Source organism: Glandiceps talaboti, chromosome 20 (genome assembly GCF_964340395.1).
Source record: "Glandiceps talaboti chromosome 20, keGlaTala1.1, whole genome shotgun sequence".
NCBI classification, from domain to species: domain Eukaryota; kingdom Metazoa; phylum Hemichordata; class Enteropneusta; family Spengelidae; genus Glandiceps; species Glandiceps talaboti.
The window spans coordinates 4,082,218-4,100,232 of NC_135568.1; the positions used below are offsets into that span (position 1 = coordinate 4,082,218).

An 18,015-nucleotide genomic window follows, 5' to 3' on the forward strand; every position below is an offset into this window, starting at 1 on the left:
GACTAGATTCCTAAACATGATCCGTAGATTTGTTCCTTTAAAGACAATTTTGTCATCCTGTTGCATCCCTACGGTATAGAAACTCTACGTTCGTAAGTAAATATTTGATGGAAAAGTATTAGTCCAAGTTAACTAGCTTCCGCCACCAACGAATCCATGAATCGGGTTCCTCTCCACTCTGAACGATAATATTCTGGAAGATTCAAACCATACGTTTGATGAATATGTTACACTAGAACTTCGATTGGCTTCATTTCAATTGTATAACCACAGAATAGTCGCCCAGACAAAATCAATGTTCAAGAATAATATCAAACTCCATCGGACCAAGTAAAGTTTGAGCTGCTTTGGAAACGTGTACACGTAATGACAGGCATGGAAAGTGTTTCTTTTTCCTGAGTTTAATTTTTTTTTGTTCTGACTTAGAGCGCCCACAGTTGTCCCAAAACTGTCTTGACAGCAAACTGGCATCAAACATCCCCTATAAACGAGACAGAAACAGTAATTTGATTAAGTGTTAAATACAATTGTGACAGTATTCTTCTTTTTTTTTTGATTGACGGTTTTTGTTGGATGTCATCGTGATGAGAGAATCTGAGGCTCAATATGAGACTAGTCTCACATTGTCCTCTAAATGTGAATTGATCTGAGACCAGACTCTCGCCGTTGAGGGCTCACTGTGTCACCGGTTAAAATTATAGTCTTGTGCGCATGCTTAATCATTGGAATTTCAAAATGGCGGCGGCAGTGGTGAGTATTTGTGGTCTCTCAACTTAAGTTTATATTTTAAAGACTGCTCCATTTTGATTGCAGTAAAATAAGGAACAGCATTGATTACTATTATTTCGGTATGTATACATCTGAATTCCCATGCTGACTGTCACGAATGCGTCATTCTAAGCCCGAGAACGGGAGTCGTACAGATCGTAACTATCAATATCATAACATAACATTAACAACATCAACATATTTGAAGATACAGAGGATTGTACGTTGAAAGTTTTAGTGGACAATTAATTACCAGTCGAACTATTTAACTAGATATCATTGAATTTATGCAGTGCAACATCTACAAGTTATCTCTTAATTCGCAATACGTGCACTTTACTACATGTGTGTGTTCTCAAGTTTGCTAATGCAAAGTTTACATGATGTACTGTACATTGTGTTTACGTTTTAGGCGACATCATCGAAACCGAGATCTTTACCGCCGCTGACATCAGGGAGCGACCCAGGTATGTAATATTTTAATCTCCCATTGCAAGAGTACTCTGTTGTTTGAAGTAAGCAGGTTTTGACGTTTTAACCTGTGTTTCATTTGGTCGTTTTGTGTTCCTTTCTTTCGAGGCTCAGGTACAATTGTACTATTCAACACCGCTGTTCCCCATGAAATATTACACATCATTGTTAACAACTTACATAAAGTTTTTGTGTGTCTAGTTGTGGCAACTATAGCATTATATTCAGATTGTTATTTACGATATTTTGCTTGGCTGTAAATACAAAGGTCATTATTTCAAACCTGACCAGAATATTACACTACGCAAACACATACAAACATTTTATTAGACATGTAAGTAACTTAGTTAGCCATGTATGGTGGTATAAATCTAATATTGGGTTTGCATGGGGGGGGGGGGGCAGCTTGAATCACAGAGTGACGTCATGGTTGCAAACAGTACACACGTGACACGTGTATACATTTTGTGCAAGCAATAAAATCTATCAATTTGAGCAATTCTGACAGTAACCGTGCTCTGCTGATGTTCGTTTCATTCTTTTGGCTGTTCAAAACCAGTTATATCTTTGTCCTGTGTGGCATTAAACTCTGTGTGCTCTCCTACCAGGTTGAATGTGCTGCCCACAATGTTATCAGGATTGACATCATTGGTAAATTGTTGCAGCTTCTACAGAATATCTTCCAGCACATTGCTATAGGTCTCTGTTGGGGTTATTTTTATGATTTCATAGTCTTCTAAAATATTACTTTAGTGAACAAAAATAACTGACTTCTGTTTTCAGAAGAATTTCTTTACATGTAGTATATTCCACTGTAACAGTTATGCTTTAAAAAATAATTGCCCTACTCATAAATTCCTGCCTACAGAACCTGGCTTAGCTGCAAAAAGTGGTAAACGCAAGAAAAAGAAGAAGCCAACATCAGAAGGTACTGGACTGCACTAATTATAGAAGTATTGTAAAATGTTTGTAGGCAAACCAGAGTGTAGGAGTTGAAATATGGGATATAAAATCTGTTATAGTATCAGATTCCAAGAACTAAAGATCGTTTAACACTAGACTGTAAGATATGTCTTGTCGCTCAGCCCTCATCGGCCTGCTATGAAAGGGGGCCCGGTTGACTGATGTGTGAGTGCACCCTCAGCCTGTCACGGTGTAACTTACAGACTAGTTTTTTTGCCAGATCGAAAGGATACAATTGGTACATTTTTATATACGTACATGTTTACATGTATATACGTGTGTATGTGTACAAAAACAGCTATAAACATCAGGTCAAGTTTTGCAAGCTGCATTAAATTAGGCATCCCTCAATGTGAAACCAAATCTGATGTTTACAGCTGTTTTTTGTACTTAGTTATTTATTGCAAAAGTTACACAAGCAGAGTCCATAAATGGTTTCCTGGATGGTTTACAAAAAATACCCCATATTTCTTTTCAGGTGTTGAAACCAGTGATTCACCTGCAACTGGAAGTACCAGTCGCCACAATGCTGCAGAAGAACGAGAGGCTGAAGACAAACTTCCGTCTCTTTCTGGAAGCAGTGAAAATATTCTGAGTGAGACTCCAAGAAAAAGAAAGAAGAAGATGACATCAGCTAAACTTCGACATGGATATGACTTTGAAAGTGGTGCTGAAGGTAAAATTATCTGTACTTGTTTTGAAATAAAAGATTTTAAGGAATACTGTTACAGGTCATTTGGTTATTTATTTTGTGTCAGAGATGCAAGCATTGTTCAATGCAGGTGCTTTGATGGTGCAACAACAACAGTACATCAATGCATCACCCCAATTGTGCAAGAATGATCCTTTTGTGATGCGCACACTCAGGTGATGTTTTCTATGTGCTGGACTGTACTATAACACAACCCCATGACAAGCTAGTGCAAGTGTGGTGTACTCAGGGATTTTGCATGAGTGATTGCAGTATTCTCTGCGCCTGTACTTTCACGATATAGCGAGTGAATGTGCAGCAGAAAACACTGCAAGCACGAGAGCAAATACCTTGCCCACTGAGTACCCACACTGGAACTAGGGGTTCTGTTATTATTGCATATGTTTGTCTGAAGCGGCAAAATTTCCATAAAAAAGCATGAACATCATATAGCAAGGTCATGTGATTTCAAGTGTAGAGAACGATCACGTTGTCATTTGCATGCAAGTATGCAATAATGTTTTTGGTATTGCACTGAAGTGAAAATACCACTACTATTTACTATGCGCTCACACCAATGGTAGTGCAAGTAATCTCTGGTCTATATGTAATAATATATATAAAGTTTCAGTGCATAGACTTGAGATGATTTCAGACAAAGCTTTAAAGTGACACACTTAGAAAATAGTTTTTCTATGGAGAACATCCTATAAGAGCATAATCTTAAGAAAAAAAATGTTTTCACTTCATAACAGAAAATGTTTCATAAGACATATAGATTAGTTCTTTCAACAGTTCATAGACCCTTCATCAACGTTGGTGGTGGTGGTGGTGGTGGTGGGGGGGGGGGGTCTATGAACTGTTTATTTAATCATGTACTTGTATGACAAAAAATACATTTCTGTATAACAAGTGTTCATACTACATGTATGAACTGATTGGCATTGCCATGAGAAAAATGTCTGTAATTACGAGAGATATGTTTATAAGCTTAGCTCTACAATTTATGTTTGCCATCTTATATGTATCATTACAGCAGAGTTGAGAGGCTCTGGTCAAATCAACAATTTGAAGTCTTCACCCAGTGCAAGAAGGAGGAGAGTCAAAGGTATGAAGTCTACATATTTGCTACTAATTTGTATTTCACAAAATTATTTGCAATGTACAATGTCTATGTCTGGAATGTTAGAAGTATTGAAAATTTGATCACATGCCAAATGGAATCATGACTACCCAATTTAGAAATTAAGGACTATAAGTCTATGTGAATGAACCTGGAATTGATATCGGCAGACTGTGCTTAATTTAAATAATTGCCCTTTAATTAATTTGTGTATACAGTGTAAAGTATAAGTATATTGATTTCAGAATCTGGCAGCAGTTCAAAGAGAGTACCAAGATCAATAAGTGATGAAATACTACAACAGGAACAAAATGGTAGTATAGAAACACCTAGAGAAACACCAAGGAAGAAAAGCAAGCCAAAACCAAAAGGTAATATAAGTATTTATGACTTACTATTGTTACAACAATGTTTGACTAATTGTATCTCTTAGCCTGTCTCAAGCTGTGCTAAAACTACTTACTAGTATAGCAGCAAGTTCCTCTTTTGATCACAGTGTAATCTTCACTCGCCTCGATCGAGTCGCTAGACGAACCCTTAGGACACAAGTACTTTCCAGCTGAATTAAGAAAAATATTGGGGAATGATATAATTATACCTCGTCAAGCATGATTCATGCAAAATCTGGAAAAGTAATTTGGAATGTTTTGACTCATATTTTGGGCACCACATAACCAGTGATGCAGACATGAGTTGTTGTGACGTAGAACTACCAGGGTATATAATCCATATTTTCTGTTCAAAGACAATATCTTGGTGTGCATGGTATATATTGTATGTACAGTAGACTTTTCTTAATAACCATATGTGATGTGTGCATACTGTTTTCTTTCTAAAAACTTAGTCATGGTAAATTTAAATTAGTACATGTATTGTCATTAACATTTTTGTCCTGTTCATATGAAGATCATTGTAAGTTTTACAGCTGTATATACATTTCCAAGTGCATACGTTTAGAAAAATAAAGAAGACTTAATTCTCAGTACCTGAAATAGAATATTACTGCCTAGGTGCTTGATAAAAGTAATGTACATTCAATTTCTTGGTTGGCACCATAGCTTCCACTCCACACGCTTCACATGCATAATTTACTATAAGTATAAATGCAAGTGAGAATAAGTCGACCTTCTTATTCTATTTTGACCCTCTAGCTTGAGGTAGAAAGCTGTTGTAGGTACTGAGAATTGGCTATGTTATGTAAATCTAATGTTTGAAGCACATGTTTGTACATTAGTGATTTCTTAGCAATGGAGTTGTACAGATTAGATAGGATTGGTCATTTGTTCAGGACCAGCTTTTCTTTATCTCTGCCTGACAATTGTTTTTCTCTGCCCAAAATTCAATCCTAGACTGTCATGGACCTTAAAGATGAGTATGTGTATTCAGCAATATTGTAGGATTTAAAAGACATAATAGTTTCACAAAGCACCCTTATGGTTGTGTTTAAGTACTTACTGTAAGTACATGTATGTTTTTACAGAAGATAGTCCAGAAGGTGGAGATGAAGGAGGTGAAACATCCAGAACACCGAGGTCTAAACCACCGTCAGGAAGAAAACAGAAGAAAAAGAAAACACCAAGGTAACATAACTTAGGGTTGCTGAGCTGTTAACTCATTGATCTCTTGAAGTCTTACCACTGCAGTCATGGTTCAAACCTACCCAGCTCTAGCTGAGCTTGGCTAACAACTCTGTATTGTGATAACAAAGTGTGACCAATGGAGTTAAAATTACAGGGGGAACATTTTTTTCAGGGTTATCGGTAAATGATGGTAACATGTTAACTGATGGGTCTAAACACTACATTGTATGTGTGTAAAGTTGGTAGAATTTAACTATTGTGACAGGAAGTTTGGGTATTGTACAGTGGTAGAGATATTTCTAAAAATATGCAAAATAAGTCAGGACTAGAAAGAAGCAGAAATACATGGCACAAAGACTACTAAACATCATATCCACACTACCAAATGTGTAAGGTGGTAAGCTATTAGTCCAATGGAAATCCGCAAATTTTTTTTTAGCTGAAACAGTTCTCCTAGCAAGCATAAAAGTTAAATCCAAGCCCTGACTGTCTGTATTGTTTTGTTGTTACAGGGTTGCCATGTCAGCGGACGATGACTATCAAGCTGATGGAGAAGGTATGCTAATTCATCTACTGTATGATAGCACTCTTTATAATACACTTCAGTGATTGGCTTAGACTATGTCATGTGATAAAGACTAGTGGCTTGTATTGACCTCAATTTGCATACAGACGGCATATTCTTTTTCTACTTTCCATAGGGCACTACTACTGCATTACAGGAGTTCTATCAATGTTTTGCTTTGACTTTGGAAAGAATACATGCCTGGGAATGTGATTTGTTATGAAACACTGAGAGCCTGGTCTTATTCGGGCTCTAGTAAATGTCTTAACCCCACGTGTTGTTACAATGTGTGTAGCAACTATTCCCTTGGCTTTCCCTGCATAACAGCACTTGAGGTGATAGGTGTCTACTAGTGCCATCGTAGCCAGGCAATAAGTGTATGATATAGACTGGCATGTATTGATACATATTCATCTGTGTTGTTGTGATGAACTCATAGTTTATATTTTTGTCGATTTCAGTATCTGTTGATTTCATGGTCCATGATGAAGATTTGATAACACAAGACAAAGACAGAGCTACTGATGCACAAATGCCATCTCATACAACTACTTTACCTAGCCAACCTACAGGATTACTCTTTATGGAAAGAAAAAGTGAGTATGTTTCTGAAGACTATTTTCAATGAGGAGTTCTCTATAGCTTCAATTACAAGGCTCAGCCTACATATACAAAACCAAAACCAAAGTTCTTGCAATTCCTGTTCAGAATTTGTGTATCATAGTTCATTTGAATTGGTACTGTAGTTTTGAAATATTGTGTCCTCAGACAGACAGACAGATATACAGACAGACAGACAGACAGACAGACAGACTATTGTTGATTTGCAGTTTGAGCAACGAATTTTACATGTTTTTATAATATTAATGAGGATAAAATATATATTATTCAGGGTAGCTCAAATAAATGTGACAGTACTAAGGTAAATGAAACACTTCTTTCTATTGAGGCCCTCAAGCATCACTACATTAACAATCATACAAAATGATAAAAGTACGTAAAATGAAACTCATACACTAAGCGAAAAGGTAGACGAAATGAAAGCTACAAAATGGACGCATTGTCACAAACTAAAAGTGAAACTGATGGACAAGCAAATATATCAAAAATTTACATGTTGAACGATAGAATACAAACTAAATTACGTAACATTAGAGGAACAAGACAATAGAGAATACATATGACGACTTAGTGTGCGTGGCTGCATATGCTGCACATCCCAATAGTGGGTTGTATACAGGATTTTACAGAATGGTGAGGTAGAAATAATATTGTCTCTTCAAGATGTAGTGCATTGATAATAACACATAGTACATTCTCCTTTGTTGTTCTTGTAGGTGGTTTCAAAAGTGCACAAAAGTCACGTCTTGCAAGAGTAAAAGAAACTGAGGAGGAGCACAGAGTGGAACCTATTACAAAAATGACATCACCAGAGTTAGCGTTGGTAAGTTGAAACTATGACATCACCAGAGTTAGCATTGGTGTGTTAAAACTATGACATCACCAGGGTTAGTATTGGTGAGTTAAAACTATGACATCACCAGAGTTAGCATTGGTGTGTTAAAACTATGACATCACCAGAGTTAGCATTGGTGAGTTAAAACTAACATAACATTACAATAGTTTTCATTCAAGGAAATTAATTTTTCACTGAAAGGAGAAATTTGGTGTTTTGTCCTAATTTATAAAGGTATATGCATGGTAAAATCACATGCATGAAAAGTGTAGAAATAAATTCCAGATGAAGATCAAGTGTATGTCACAGTATTTATCTTGTGCAAAGACATCAGAATTTACACTTAACAGTTATCTGTGTAATATGTTTTGTTCAACAGTCAGTGCATCGAGGGTTCATGACAATATCCCTGTTTTGCCATGGCATACTGGCTGGTTTTGCTCTATGGCAGTGTGTTGTTGTTTATTCTCTCAGTGCTGATGGAGACACCAACTTTTTAACCAACTACTACAGACTTTCCTTGCCAGCGATGTCCATGTACTACTTCTTGTTAGCTGTGTGTACTATCTCTGCCTTTGACAGGTAAGACTTGGACTAATTTTTACAAGGAAATTGACGCCTTGGTATATCATTCATTGGACGGAACATTTTTTACATAAACATAGACGCATTTCAACTTCCCACTTTTAATAACAGAGACATCACACACCAGCAGGATCCCTTACCGAAGCACAGTGATAAAGATCACTATTCTTACAGTAGAAATGATGTTGGTTTGGTGTTTCACTAATGGGACATTACGTTTTGATACACAGGTAGACATATTTCAACTCTAGACTAATAATAACAGAGACACAAAAAACACAGTAGGATCCTTTGCCCAATCACATTGAACACTGATAAGCATTGCTATTCTTTCACAGTGCAGTAAAACAGGCTTCTAATGAAAACATTACACATGGACTTAATGATTTTAATGGCTCTGATTGTTTATTTTCTAACTGATAGTCAACTTTACCACTACTACATCTCCACTGTGCACGGCACCTATGTAATTGTTTCTTTTGCGTTAGAAGTTGTCTGAGTGTGTGTAATAAATGTCATGTTACATGAGTGACTGTGAAATACTAAACCAACATCAGTTCAATTGTAACAGTGCAGTAGAATTTCTGTATGGCTTGGCTCCTTGACAAAATCATAATCTGTAGAGACAAACACAGTATGCCATTAAACTTCAGGTGTTCGTTACCATGGATATTCTAAAGTTCAGGTGTTCGTTACCATGGATATTCTAAAGTTCAGGTGTTCGTTACCATGGATATTCTAAAGTTCAGGTGTTCGTTACCATGGATATTCTAAACTTCAGGTGTTCGTTACCATGGATATTCTAAAGTTCAGGTGTTCGTTACCATGGATATTCTAAACTTCAGGTGTTAGTTACCATGGATATTCTAAACTTCAGGTGTAAGTTACCATGGATATTCTAGATAATATGTTACACGTAATTCTAAATTTATGTTTCTATTTTGACAGGTATGACCTGGCAAGACCTAACAGAAAATTCTTCAAAGGTCTTCTAACATTTCAGTCAGGTGCCATTTCAATACTTGGTAAGTCAATATATTTTAACCATGTGCTATACATTGCTGTGGAGTAATCTTCAGTTGTACCTTTGTAATAACTTTCCATGCCATGCCCCGATGTACTCAGTCCCCAAATGTCATTACTGTGTACATAACTCTGCTTCATGTTGCAGCCCTGGCTTTGACCACATCTTGAAATGAACAGTGATTACTTTTCAATGTTCATCAGAACTTCGTTCTGTGTGAGTTCCAGTGGAGGTACTCAATGGGGTATTTGCACTCATTCTCCAGTGATCTCTGTTACCCTTTCACACACTACACATGTGAAAGTATGGTCACAGAGAAAACCGTAAGCACTTGTACAAAAACCCCAAGTACACCACATCTGCACTCACACATCACAAAGTTTTGTCATATTGCCAGCAGGTCTAAAAAAAATTGTTTGGTTCCGGTAACGCGACCTCGCCTAGTTTTTCACTGCTGACCCTAAACTTTTTTTTATGTATTTTTTATTTTTATTTGAGAATAAAATAATAAAATTGTGAAAATTGTGAGCCCTCGCAAGAAACTTAAAAAGACAATATAAAACTGTTCTTCCAATCTGTACTGACTGTACATCTGATGAGAAGAAACCAATAACACAGAGACCATATGGAAAACAACGGAAAACATAACTATCTGAACCTATTCTAAAATTGACCGTAATCGGAACCACATAATTTTTTTTGTTAGGCCTCATCAGGAAGATTTTGACAACTTTGAATGTTTTGATTATTTCATGCACCACAGAATAAATGACTTGCATACATTTCTTCATGATGTATAACAATCAGGGTGTACTACTCTGGCAATCAGGGTCTCGGTTTGCTAAGATAAACGCAAACTAAAAATATTGTTTGTCGATGTGGTAGATTACACAAGTGATGATAGCAGTGCCTCTGTTTTACAGTTATAATCACCTTGTAATCAAGATAGTGAAAACACTGGAATTCCTCAAAAACGTACACCACAAGATCATACATTCCACCCTACTTCATACAATTAACTAACATCCATTGAATGGTTTATATCAACATGTCACAACAATAGTTTTAGTTTATGTCTATGTGAGTAAACCGAGACCTCGATTGCCAGAGTAGTAAATCCTGTATTTCATATATGATAAATTTGACTTGTGTGTGTGTGTGGTGTAATTATGTAATTTTTTTTTTATTTGCAGTGTATTTGATAACTTTGATCTTCTCAGTGAGCATAGCTGCACTGGATGACAGAATAGGGCTGTATGGTATAACAGATTCCCCACTATGGTAAGTCTGTATCTATAACTTAGAATAGGGCTGTATCTTACATCAGATTCCCCACTATGGTAAGTTAGTCTGTAACTATAACATAGAATAGGACTGTATGGTATAACAGATTCCCCACTATGGTAAGTCTGTAACTATAACTATAACTTAGAATAGGGCTGTATGTTACATCAGATTCCCCACTATGGTAAGTCTGTAACTATAACTTAGAATAGGAGTGTATGGTACAACAGATTCTCCACTATGGTAAGTCTGTAACTATAACTTAGAATATGGCTGTGTGTTACATCAGATTCCCCACTATGGTAAGTCTGTAACTATAACTTAGAATAGGGCTGTATGTTACATCAGATTCCCCACTATGGTAAGTTAGTCTGTAACTATAACTTAGAATAGGACTGTATGTTACATCAGATTCCCCACTATGGTAAGTCTGTAACTATAACTTAGAATAGGGCTGTATGTTACATCAGATTCCCCACTATGGTAAGTTAGTCTGTAACTATAACTTAGAATATGGCTGTGTGTTACATCAGATTCCCCACTATGGTAAGTTAGTCTGTAACTATAACTTAGAATAGGGCTGTATGTTACATCAGATTCCCCACTATGGTAAGTTAGTCTGTAACTATAACTTAGAATAGGGCTGTATGTTACATCAGATTCCCCACTATGGTAAGTTAGTCTGTAACTATAACTTAGAATAGGGCTGTATCTTACATCAGATTCCCCACTATGGTAAGTTAGTCTGTAACTATAACTTAGAATAGGACTGTATGGTATAACAGATTCCCCACTATGGTAAGTGTGTAACTATAACTTAGAATAGGGCTGTATCGTACATCAGATTCACCACTATGGTAAGTGTGTAACTATAACTTAGAATAGGGCTGTATGTTACATCAGATTCCCCACTATGGTAAGTTAGTCTGTAACTATAACTTAGAATAGGGCTGTATCTTACATCAGATTCCCCACTATGGTAAGTGTGTAACTATAACTTAGCATAGGGCTGTATGGTACAACAGATTCCCCACTCTGGTAAGTTAGCCTGTAACTAGTATGTTCAATTCTAAATTCTAGTACAGCTTGCATAGATATTATGTAATCTTACAGCTTGTACCATATTTTTTTCTTGGAACCTGGGTAAGAAAACCTGAGGACCTCTTGTTGATGTGAATCATGTATCACCTATAATGAAAACCTTGCAAATATGGCAAATCCCCCCCCCCCTTTTTTTTTGGGGGGGGGGGGGGGGGCATGCTCTGTTTCCCATAATGTTAGTGTTGGCAATTTGGACCGAAAGTATTAAATCTATCATATTTTTCCATCTTTCAGTGAACCAGACTGCCCAGAAACTTCCTTGTGGTATGTTCTTCCCATTATTTCAGTGTATTTATCGTTTTTATAGGTAAAGGATAACTCATGAATTCACTATGTTTGATAAAAACTTGGATGTTACACAAGATGAAATGTGTTGGTTTCATTTACTTTCACTCATTAGAATGGAGCTGGCCTCAATCCAAACTTAGGTGGAAGTAACTTTTGGGCCTTGCTAGGGAACGCTCTTTAATGTGTTGTTGACTGGTTGCATTGTTATGCAACCAGTAACAATAGAAACAGTCAACAACACATATAGCAGAAGTATTGTTGCCAGCTTTGTACTAATAAGTGAAAGTAAAAGAAACCAATGCCCATTTTATCTTGTTTAACATCTAAGTTTTCATTGTAAAAAAATGGGGAATTCACAAGATATTGTTGTCATTATTTTTATGGTTATTTCATTCACCTCAGTGGGTAAGTCAGTGGAATGGTTTGTTCTTCCTACAATCTGATATTTACATCAAGCTATGCTGGCCAACCCATAGCTAGTCTGGCTGCTAGATCTCTCAGGGTGTTCTACTAACTTGAGAAGCAACCAAAGGTCACCACTGGGGTCACAATGTTCGACCAACTGTATCTCTTAGCATGTCTCACGCTGTGTTACAACTACCTACTATAGCAGCAAGTTTCTCTATTGATGGCAGTGTAATTTTTCACCCCCTGATGTTTAATTAGTGTACATTTCACCAGTGGAGTTTTAAGTAGAGTCATCAGGATAGGGACACTGTGGGATATCTAATCTGGTTTAATAAACAAAGTTGCAATGTTGTATTGTGTTCTAGTTGCTAATTTAACATCAAACGTTGGAGTTGTTTGTTTACCATCTGAGTGAAGTGAGTGAGTGTATGTGTGTCATATTATCTGTGTAGTGACTATAGCCAACCTTGGTCTTATCAATAATTTGTTTCAATTAAACATCAGGGAATGAAAGATTACACTGTGACAAATAGAGAAACATGCTGCTAGTAGGTAGTTTCAGCACAGCTTGAGACAGACCAAGAGATACAGTTGGTGGACCATTAATTGTTGTAACTCAAAGTTCAGATCCAAGGTCTTAGTACAACTACAAGACTAGTTCATTGCTAACATTAGGGTGACTATTGCTGGTTAGTAATTTTGGAGAGGGATTCTTTAGCTTTACAGTCTTCTAGGTTTTGAACACATTCCATTTATAACATCTTGCATTTTTAATTTTGTGAATTGCATTGCATTTCAACTTGAACTCAAGGAAAATAAAGTATTTACATAAACTTGGTGTACCAGTGTACCACTGCTAGAGCAATATAGGTGGCAATCAAGCAAAATTTATGTGAAATCATGAAAACACTCTTCAGGACCCCAAAATACCTTAATTTCTTGGAGTGGCATTCCCTTTAAATACATTACATGTTACTGTAAAATTTTAATTCCAAGATATACGTTTTGTGTGAACATTTTACAGGGACGATCAAGATGCAGAGTACAGGCTGTATGTATGGAGGATACTGAATCTGATGAGAGTTATTGGGGCCATACTGGGTTGGATTATAATTTCTCTCACTCCAGCTACAGACTATACACAAGGTATGTTTATTGTATCCATACTGGGTTGGGTTATAGTTTCTCTCACTCCAGCTACAGGCTGTGCACAGGGTATGTGTATTGGGGGGGGGGGGGGGGGGCATACTGGGTTAGGTTATAGTTTCTCTCACTCCAGCTACAGACTATACACAAGGTATGTCTATTGGGGCCATACTTGTTTGGGTTGTAGTTTCTCTAATTCAAGCTACAAGCTGTGCACAAGGTATGTCTATTGGGGCCATACTGGGTTGATTTATAGTTTCTCTCACTCCAGCTACAAGCTGTGCACAAGGTATGTCTATTGGGGCCATACTGGGTTGATTTATAGTTTCTCTCACTCCAGCTACAGGCTGTGCACAAGGTATGTCTATTGGGGCCATACTGGGTTGATTTATAGTTTCTCTCACTCCAGCTACAAGCTGTGCACAAGGTATGTTTATTGGGGCCATACTGGGTTGGGTTATAGTTTCTCTCACTCCAGCTACAGACTATACACAAGGTATGTCTATTGGGGGCCATACTGGGTTGGGTTATAGTTTCTCTCACTCCAGCTACAGGCTCTGCACAGGGTATGTTTATTGAGGCCATACTTGTTTGGGTTATAGTTTCTGTAACTCCAGCTACAAGCTGTGCACAAGGTATGTTTATTGGGGCCATACTGGGTTCGTATGTGTATTGGGACCATACTTGGTTGGGCTACAAACTATACCAGGTACATTTGTATGTTTATCCAATAAGCAATACTCATAGGGGAAACTTTGTTAGGTTCATTCCATCCATCTATGCAAAACTGTACACGTATTCCTCTGATACGCACCACTCAATGTCTTGCAAATACCTTACACATTTCTTACTTTTGTTACTTCATCAAATTTAAAAGAATAACTTTTTGACCCCCCAGGGACTTTTACTACAAGCTTGTTACCTTCCAGAGCTTTTGTATTCAATAACCACACCGACATTAAAATGACAATTTGTTATCGTTATGTTCTTATTTCAGATCATCTCAAGAAGACAGACGAACCATTGTGGGACGAAACAGTTGATCATGAAATGAATCAACGACAACATGGCGTGTGATATATTGTAGGACTTTTACAACTGTTATCTTTGTTGATAAGAATTGCTTGTGATCAGAACGTTTATGTTATCAGTGGTCTACAGTTGTGTATCTCAGCAAATTGATATTCATGTGATAGTGTGATAAGGAGAAAACTTCTTGATACCTTCAAAGTTAGTCTAGGAGCTTGAGCCTCGGGCAGTTCTTCTAATTTTAAAAGTGACCTCAAGTCACAGGCTTTCCTGAGGTACGGTCATTCTTGTTTTTTATTTGACAATCTTCCGAGTTCAGATCTGAGGCCATACTACAAGACTATTTCAAAACCAGTTCTAATTCTAGGCGCATCATAAAAATAATGAACATTTGATTTCTAAATTCTAGATCGACACCATAACTTTCGCTTCACATGCATTACTATAGGTGTGCTTGTGAAAATAAGACTTGTTGTTCTATTTTGACCATTTCTCATGAGGTAAAAAGTGATGACAGGTACCGAGAATTGTTCACCACTGATAAAACAACATTCTGATGACAGCCAATTCTCTTCAACAATGATAATGGGTTGTAAGTGCACACTTTGTTTTCTTCGTTAAGCTTATAAGCCGTCCTGTCTAAACTGATGTACAAAAGATTTTTTTTTCTCGTATTTTACTTAAAAAACACTACAATGATATTTTTGTATACCAAATGTAAAAGATGATTATTTTCAATTACCAGATGTTCAAGGACAAATTTTTAGTGGAATTGAAATGTATGAAATCAAAAAATAATGATCCTACAAGTCTTTAAAAATACATCTTTTATCTTGTATATAGTGGTTGTTTTGTCAGAGACGCCAATCCTATTGAAAACGTTTCACTGTAGTTCATTTTCGAGTCGTGATGTCCATATTTCAAAGTGACAAGGCCCCTTATATTATTATCAACTGAACAATGAAAATTGTAGCCTGTTGACATCGCGATCTGTGATTTTGATTCATTGTCTTACTAACAGCTTACATCACTAGCAATGTCAAACTATTGACAATTATATGCTTAAACTGATTGGTCTTCATGGAGAGTGATAACGTACGTCAGCCTAATTGACTACATTAAAATATCTAAATGTGCTGTCGTTAAGATGGTCATAAGAGTGGCATAATTTACATATAGTGAATATTATGTAAATATCTACAAACAGGCATGTTGGTAACTGCCATTGAGGGCATGGCTAAATTAATCGTTTGCCATTTCTAACGTTACAAGTAGTTACTGAGACAGCAAAGCAAAATTACAAAACGTGAGATGAACAGGCTAAGAAAATAATGAATGAATGATATAGACCAATTATTGCATAGAAAGATGCATATATATTGTATATGTTGGTACTGAGGATTTGTTTCATAGAGTGTAGCCATTGTAACTCTTACACCTACACTAGCTATAATTGGGGTATTATTTTTTAAATCAGAAACAAACTATCTCCACTGAAATTTTTTAAGTATATACTTTATGTGTTATTTATAGGTCTGTTTTATCTGTATGTATTATAGTAATAAGTTGAAAACTTGATCCTTTAGGTTGTTAATTTTAGGAAGCGGACCCAAGATCAATTTGATTAGATATATTGCTCTATAATATGTGTACAGCTACACAAATATGTTCACCCACAGGTGATTCAATACTGTTCAGTGTGTACAATATTACGATGAAGTTGTTAATCTAACCAAGCAGTTTCAAAAAAACGTTCTTCAAGTTGCAGCTAGTGCAGCTCTAAGTACTCATCACTTGATACAACTTAGTCATGCAAGTGTTTTTGTATACATGGATATTTATTCATACTTGCAGATAAAAGATTTCCAAATGAACTGATGAAGCTATGTCAACACAAATTACTTTGTATAGTGTATTACAAACTTCTTAACTTTCTTTCAACAATAGTTGTTATTACTTAATTAAGCATGATTTTGACATTTTAGCATATCACATTTCATTTTGAGCAATGAGATTAAAGTAATATTTATTACATTTTTTTGTAACCAGCTGATTAAAAGCAACATTTTTAATATTTAAGACATGTTGCAGTGTGTGTGTGTGTGTGTGTGTGTTTGTGTGTGTATGTATGTATGTATGTATGTATGTATGTATGTATGTATGTATGTATGTATGTATGTATGCGTGTGTGTATGTATGTATGTATGTATGTATGTATGTATGTATGTACATTGTATATATGTATGTATGTATGTATGTATGTGTCACTGTGTGTGTGTGTGTCTGTGTGTATGTGTGTATATATATATATGTCTGTGTGTGTGTCTGTGTGTGTACTGGTATTCTCACAGATCTTGTGACATCAGTTATAGTATCTCTCACATGGCATCTTACTCAGTCGGTATGTTTCCTTGGATCCACAAGTGCTTAGCAACGCCATGATGGTCATCAAGAACATCCCAGAGGAAAAGGACAGAGAGCAGAAAGATGTTTAGGCAAATGATGGTATGGAATTCACCACTGTCTACTGGAACGGTTACTGATGCACTGATGAAATACATGTATTATCAAAAATGTTCGGTTCTGAAGTATCTTTTCATGACTCTTTCACAACATTTATGGTATTCCCCTTTCATATTAGGTGCTTCAATAGATAATGGCACTGCTTTAGATAGATGGTTTGATTTCTTTTTAATAGTTATTGACATCATTAAAGCTCATTTATATACCTAGGTTATTGCTGTTGATATGGGGAGTTTTGATAGTAAAGGAGTTCCTATCAATCTGCTTTCTTACGAAGATGACCCAAGAATATACGATATTTATGTTATCCTCAGCAAACTAGATGGGGATAATGGTTGGGGATCAGCTTGTCCCGGTGTTGCAGAATAGTCAGGATAGACTGAAAGTCAAGGTCAATTCATACATCAACGATGACGAAGACAGTCAGCACTACTTTGAACACTACCCTGTAGCGTAAAGATCGTCACATAAATAAGTAGACATGCCCTCAATGACCAAAAAAAATCTAAAGAAATAGAATTAGCATACATACATACATACATACATACATACATACATACATACATACATACATACATACATACATACATACATACATACATACATACATACATACATACATACATACATACATACACACACACATTGTATAGAAGATACATTTGTTGATACACACAGGATTGTCCTGGAAATAAAGGAAATCGTAGTTTCTTTCAAACCGTGCCTTTATTGGCTAAGTGACGAGTGAATAATCGTCAATCAAGTTGTCATCATTATTTCTTAAGTTGTTGTAACTCAAGAAATATGTTCTGAGAACTTTCGCATTCGACCAACGCAGTATTGAAGTTGTCGGAGCGCATATTTCCAGAGCTGCTACTGCTGTTGTTGATTGCGGTAGTCGTGGTGGTGGTGGTGGTGGTGGTTGTTGTTGTTGTTGTTGTTGTTGTTGTTGTTGTTGTTGTTGTTGTTGTTGTTTAACCATTATCTCAGACAATTTGTCTGTATGATTG

General features: G+C 36.4%; 1 protein-coding gene across 4 annotated transcripts; it reads left to right on the top strand.

The window, feature by feature from the left end:
• Window positions 1-735: 735 nt before the first annotated feature.
• LOC144450720 (transmembrane protein 237-like) lies at window positions 736-16,488 on the top strand. 4 transcript variants are annotated; one of them, XM_078141391.1, is made up of 16 exons: window positions 736-750; window positions 1,181-1,235; window positions 2,108-2,167; window positions 2,681-2,878; window positions 3,930-4,008; window positions 4,275-4,387; window positions 5,497-5,596; window positions 6,109-6,152; window positions 6,623-6,757; window positions 7,499-7,605; window positions 7,997-8,199; window positions 9,151-9,227; window positions 10,420-10,507; window positions 11,846-11,875; window positions 13,332-13,453; window positions 14,451-16,488. In XM_078141391.1, exons 1-16 carry the CDS (start codon window positions 736-738, stop codon window positions 14,528-14,530), a joined length of 1,506 nt encoding a protein of 501 aa, XP_077997517.1. In that variant the 3' UTR covers window positions 14,531-16,488. The 4 variants fall into 4 exon arrangements, with proteins under 4 accessions (XP_077997517.1, XP_077997515.1, XP_077997516.1 ...); XM_078141389.1 differs by having other exon boundaries at window positions 3,930-4,001; window positions 4,262-4,387; XM_078141390.1 differs by having other exon boundaries at window positions 3,933-4,001; window positions 4,262-4,387.
• Window positions 16,489-18,015: the final 1,527 nt, after the last annotated feature.

Coding starts and splice junctions, on each gene's coding strand:
- LOC144450720 (XM_078141389.1), top strand. Junction 1,236..2,107: donor GACATCAGGGAGCGACCCAG/GTATGTAATATT, acceptor TCCTGCCTACAG/AACCTGGCTTAGCTGCAAAA. Junction 13,454..14,450: donor AGCTACAGACTATACACAAG/GTATGTTTATTG, acceptor TTCTTATTTCAG/ATCATCTCAAGAAGACAGAC.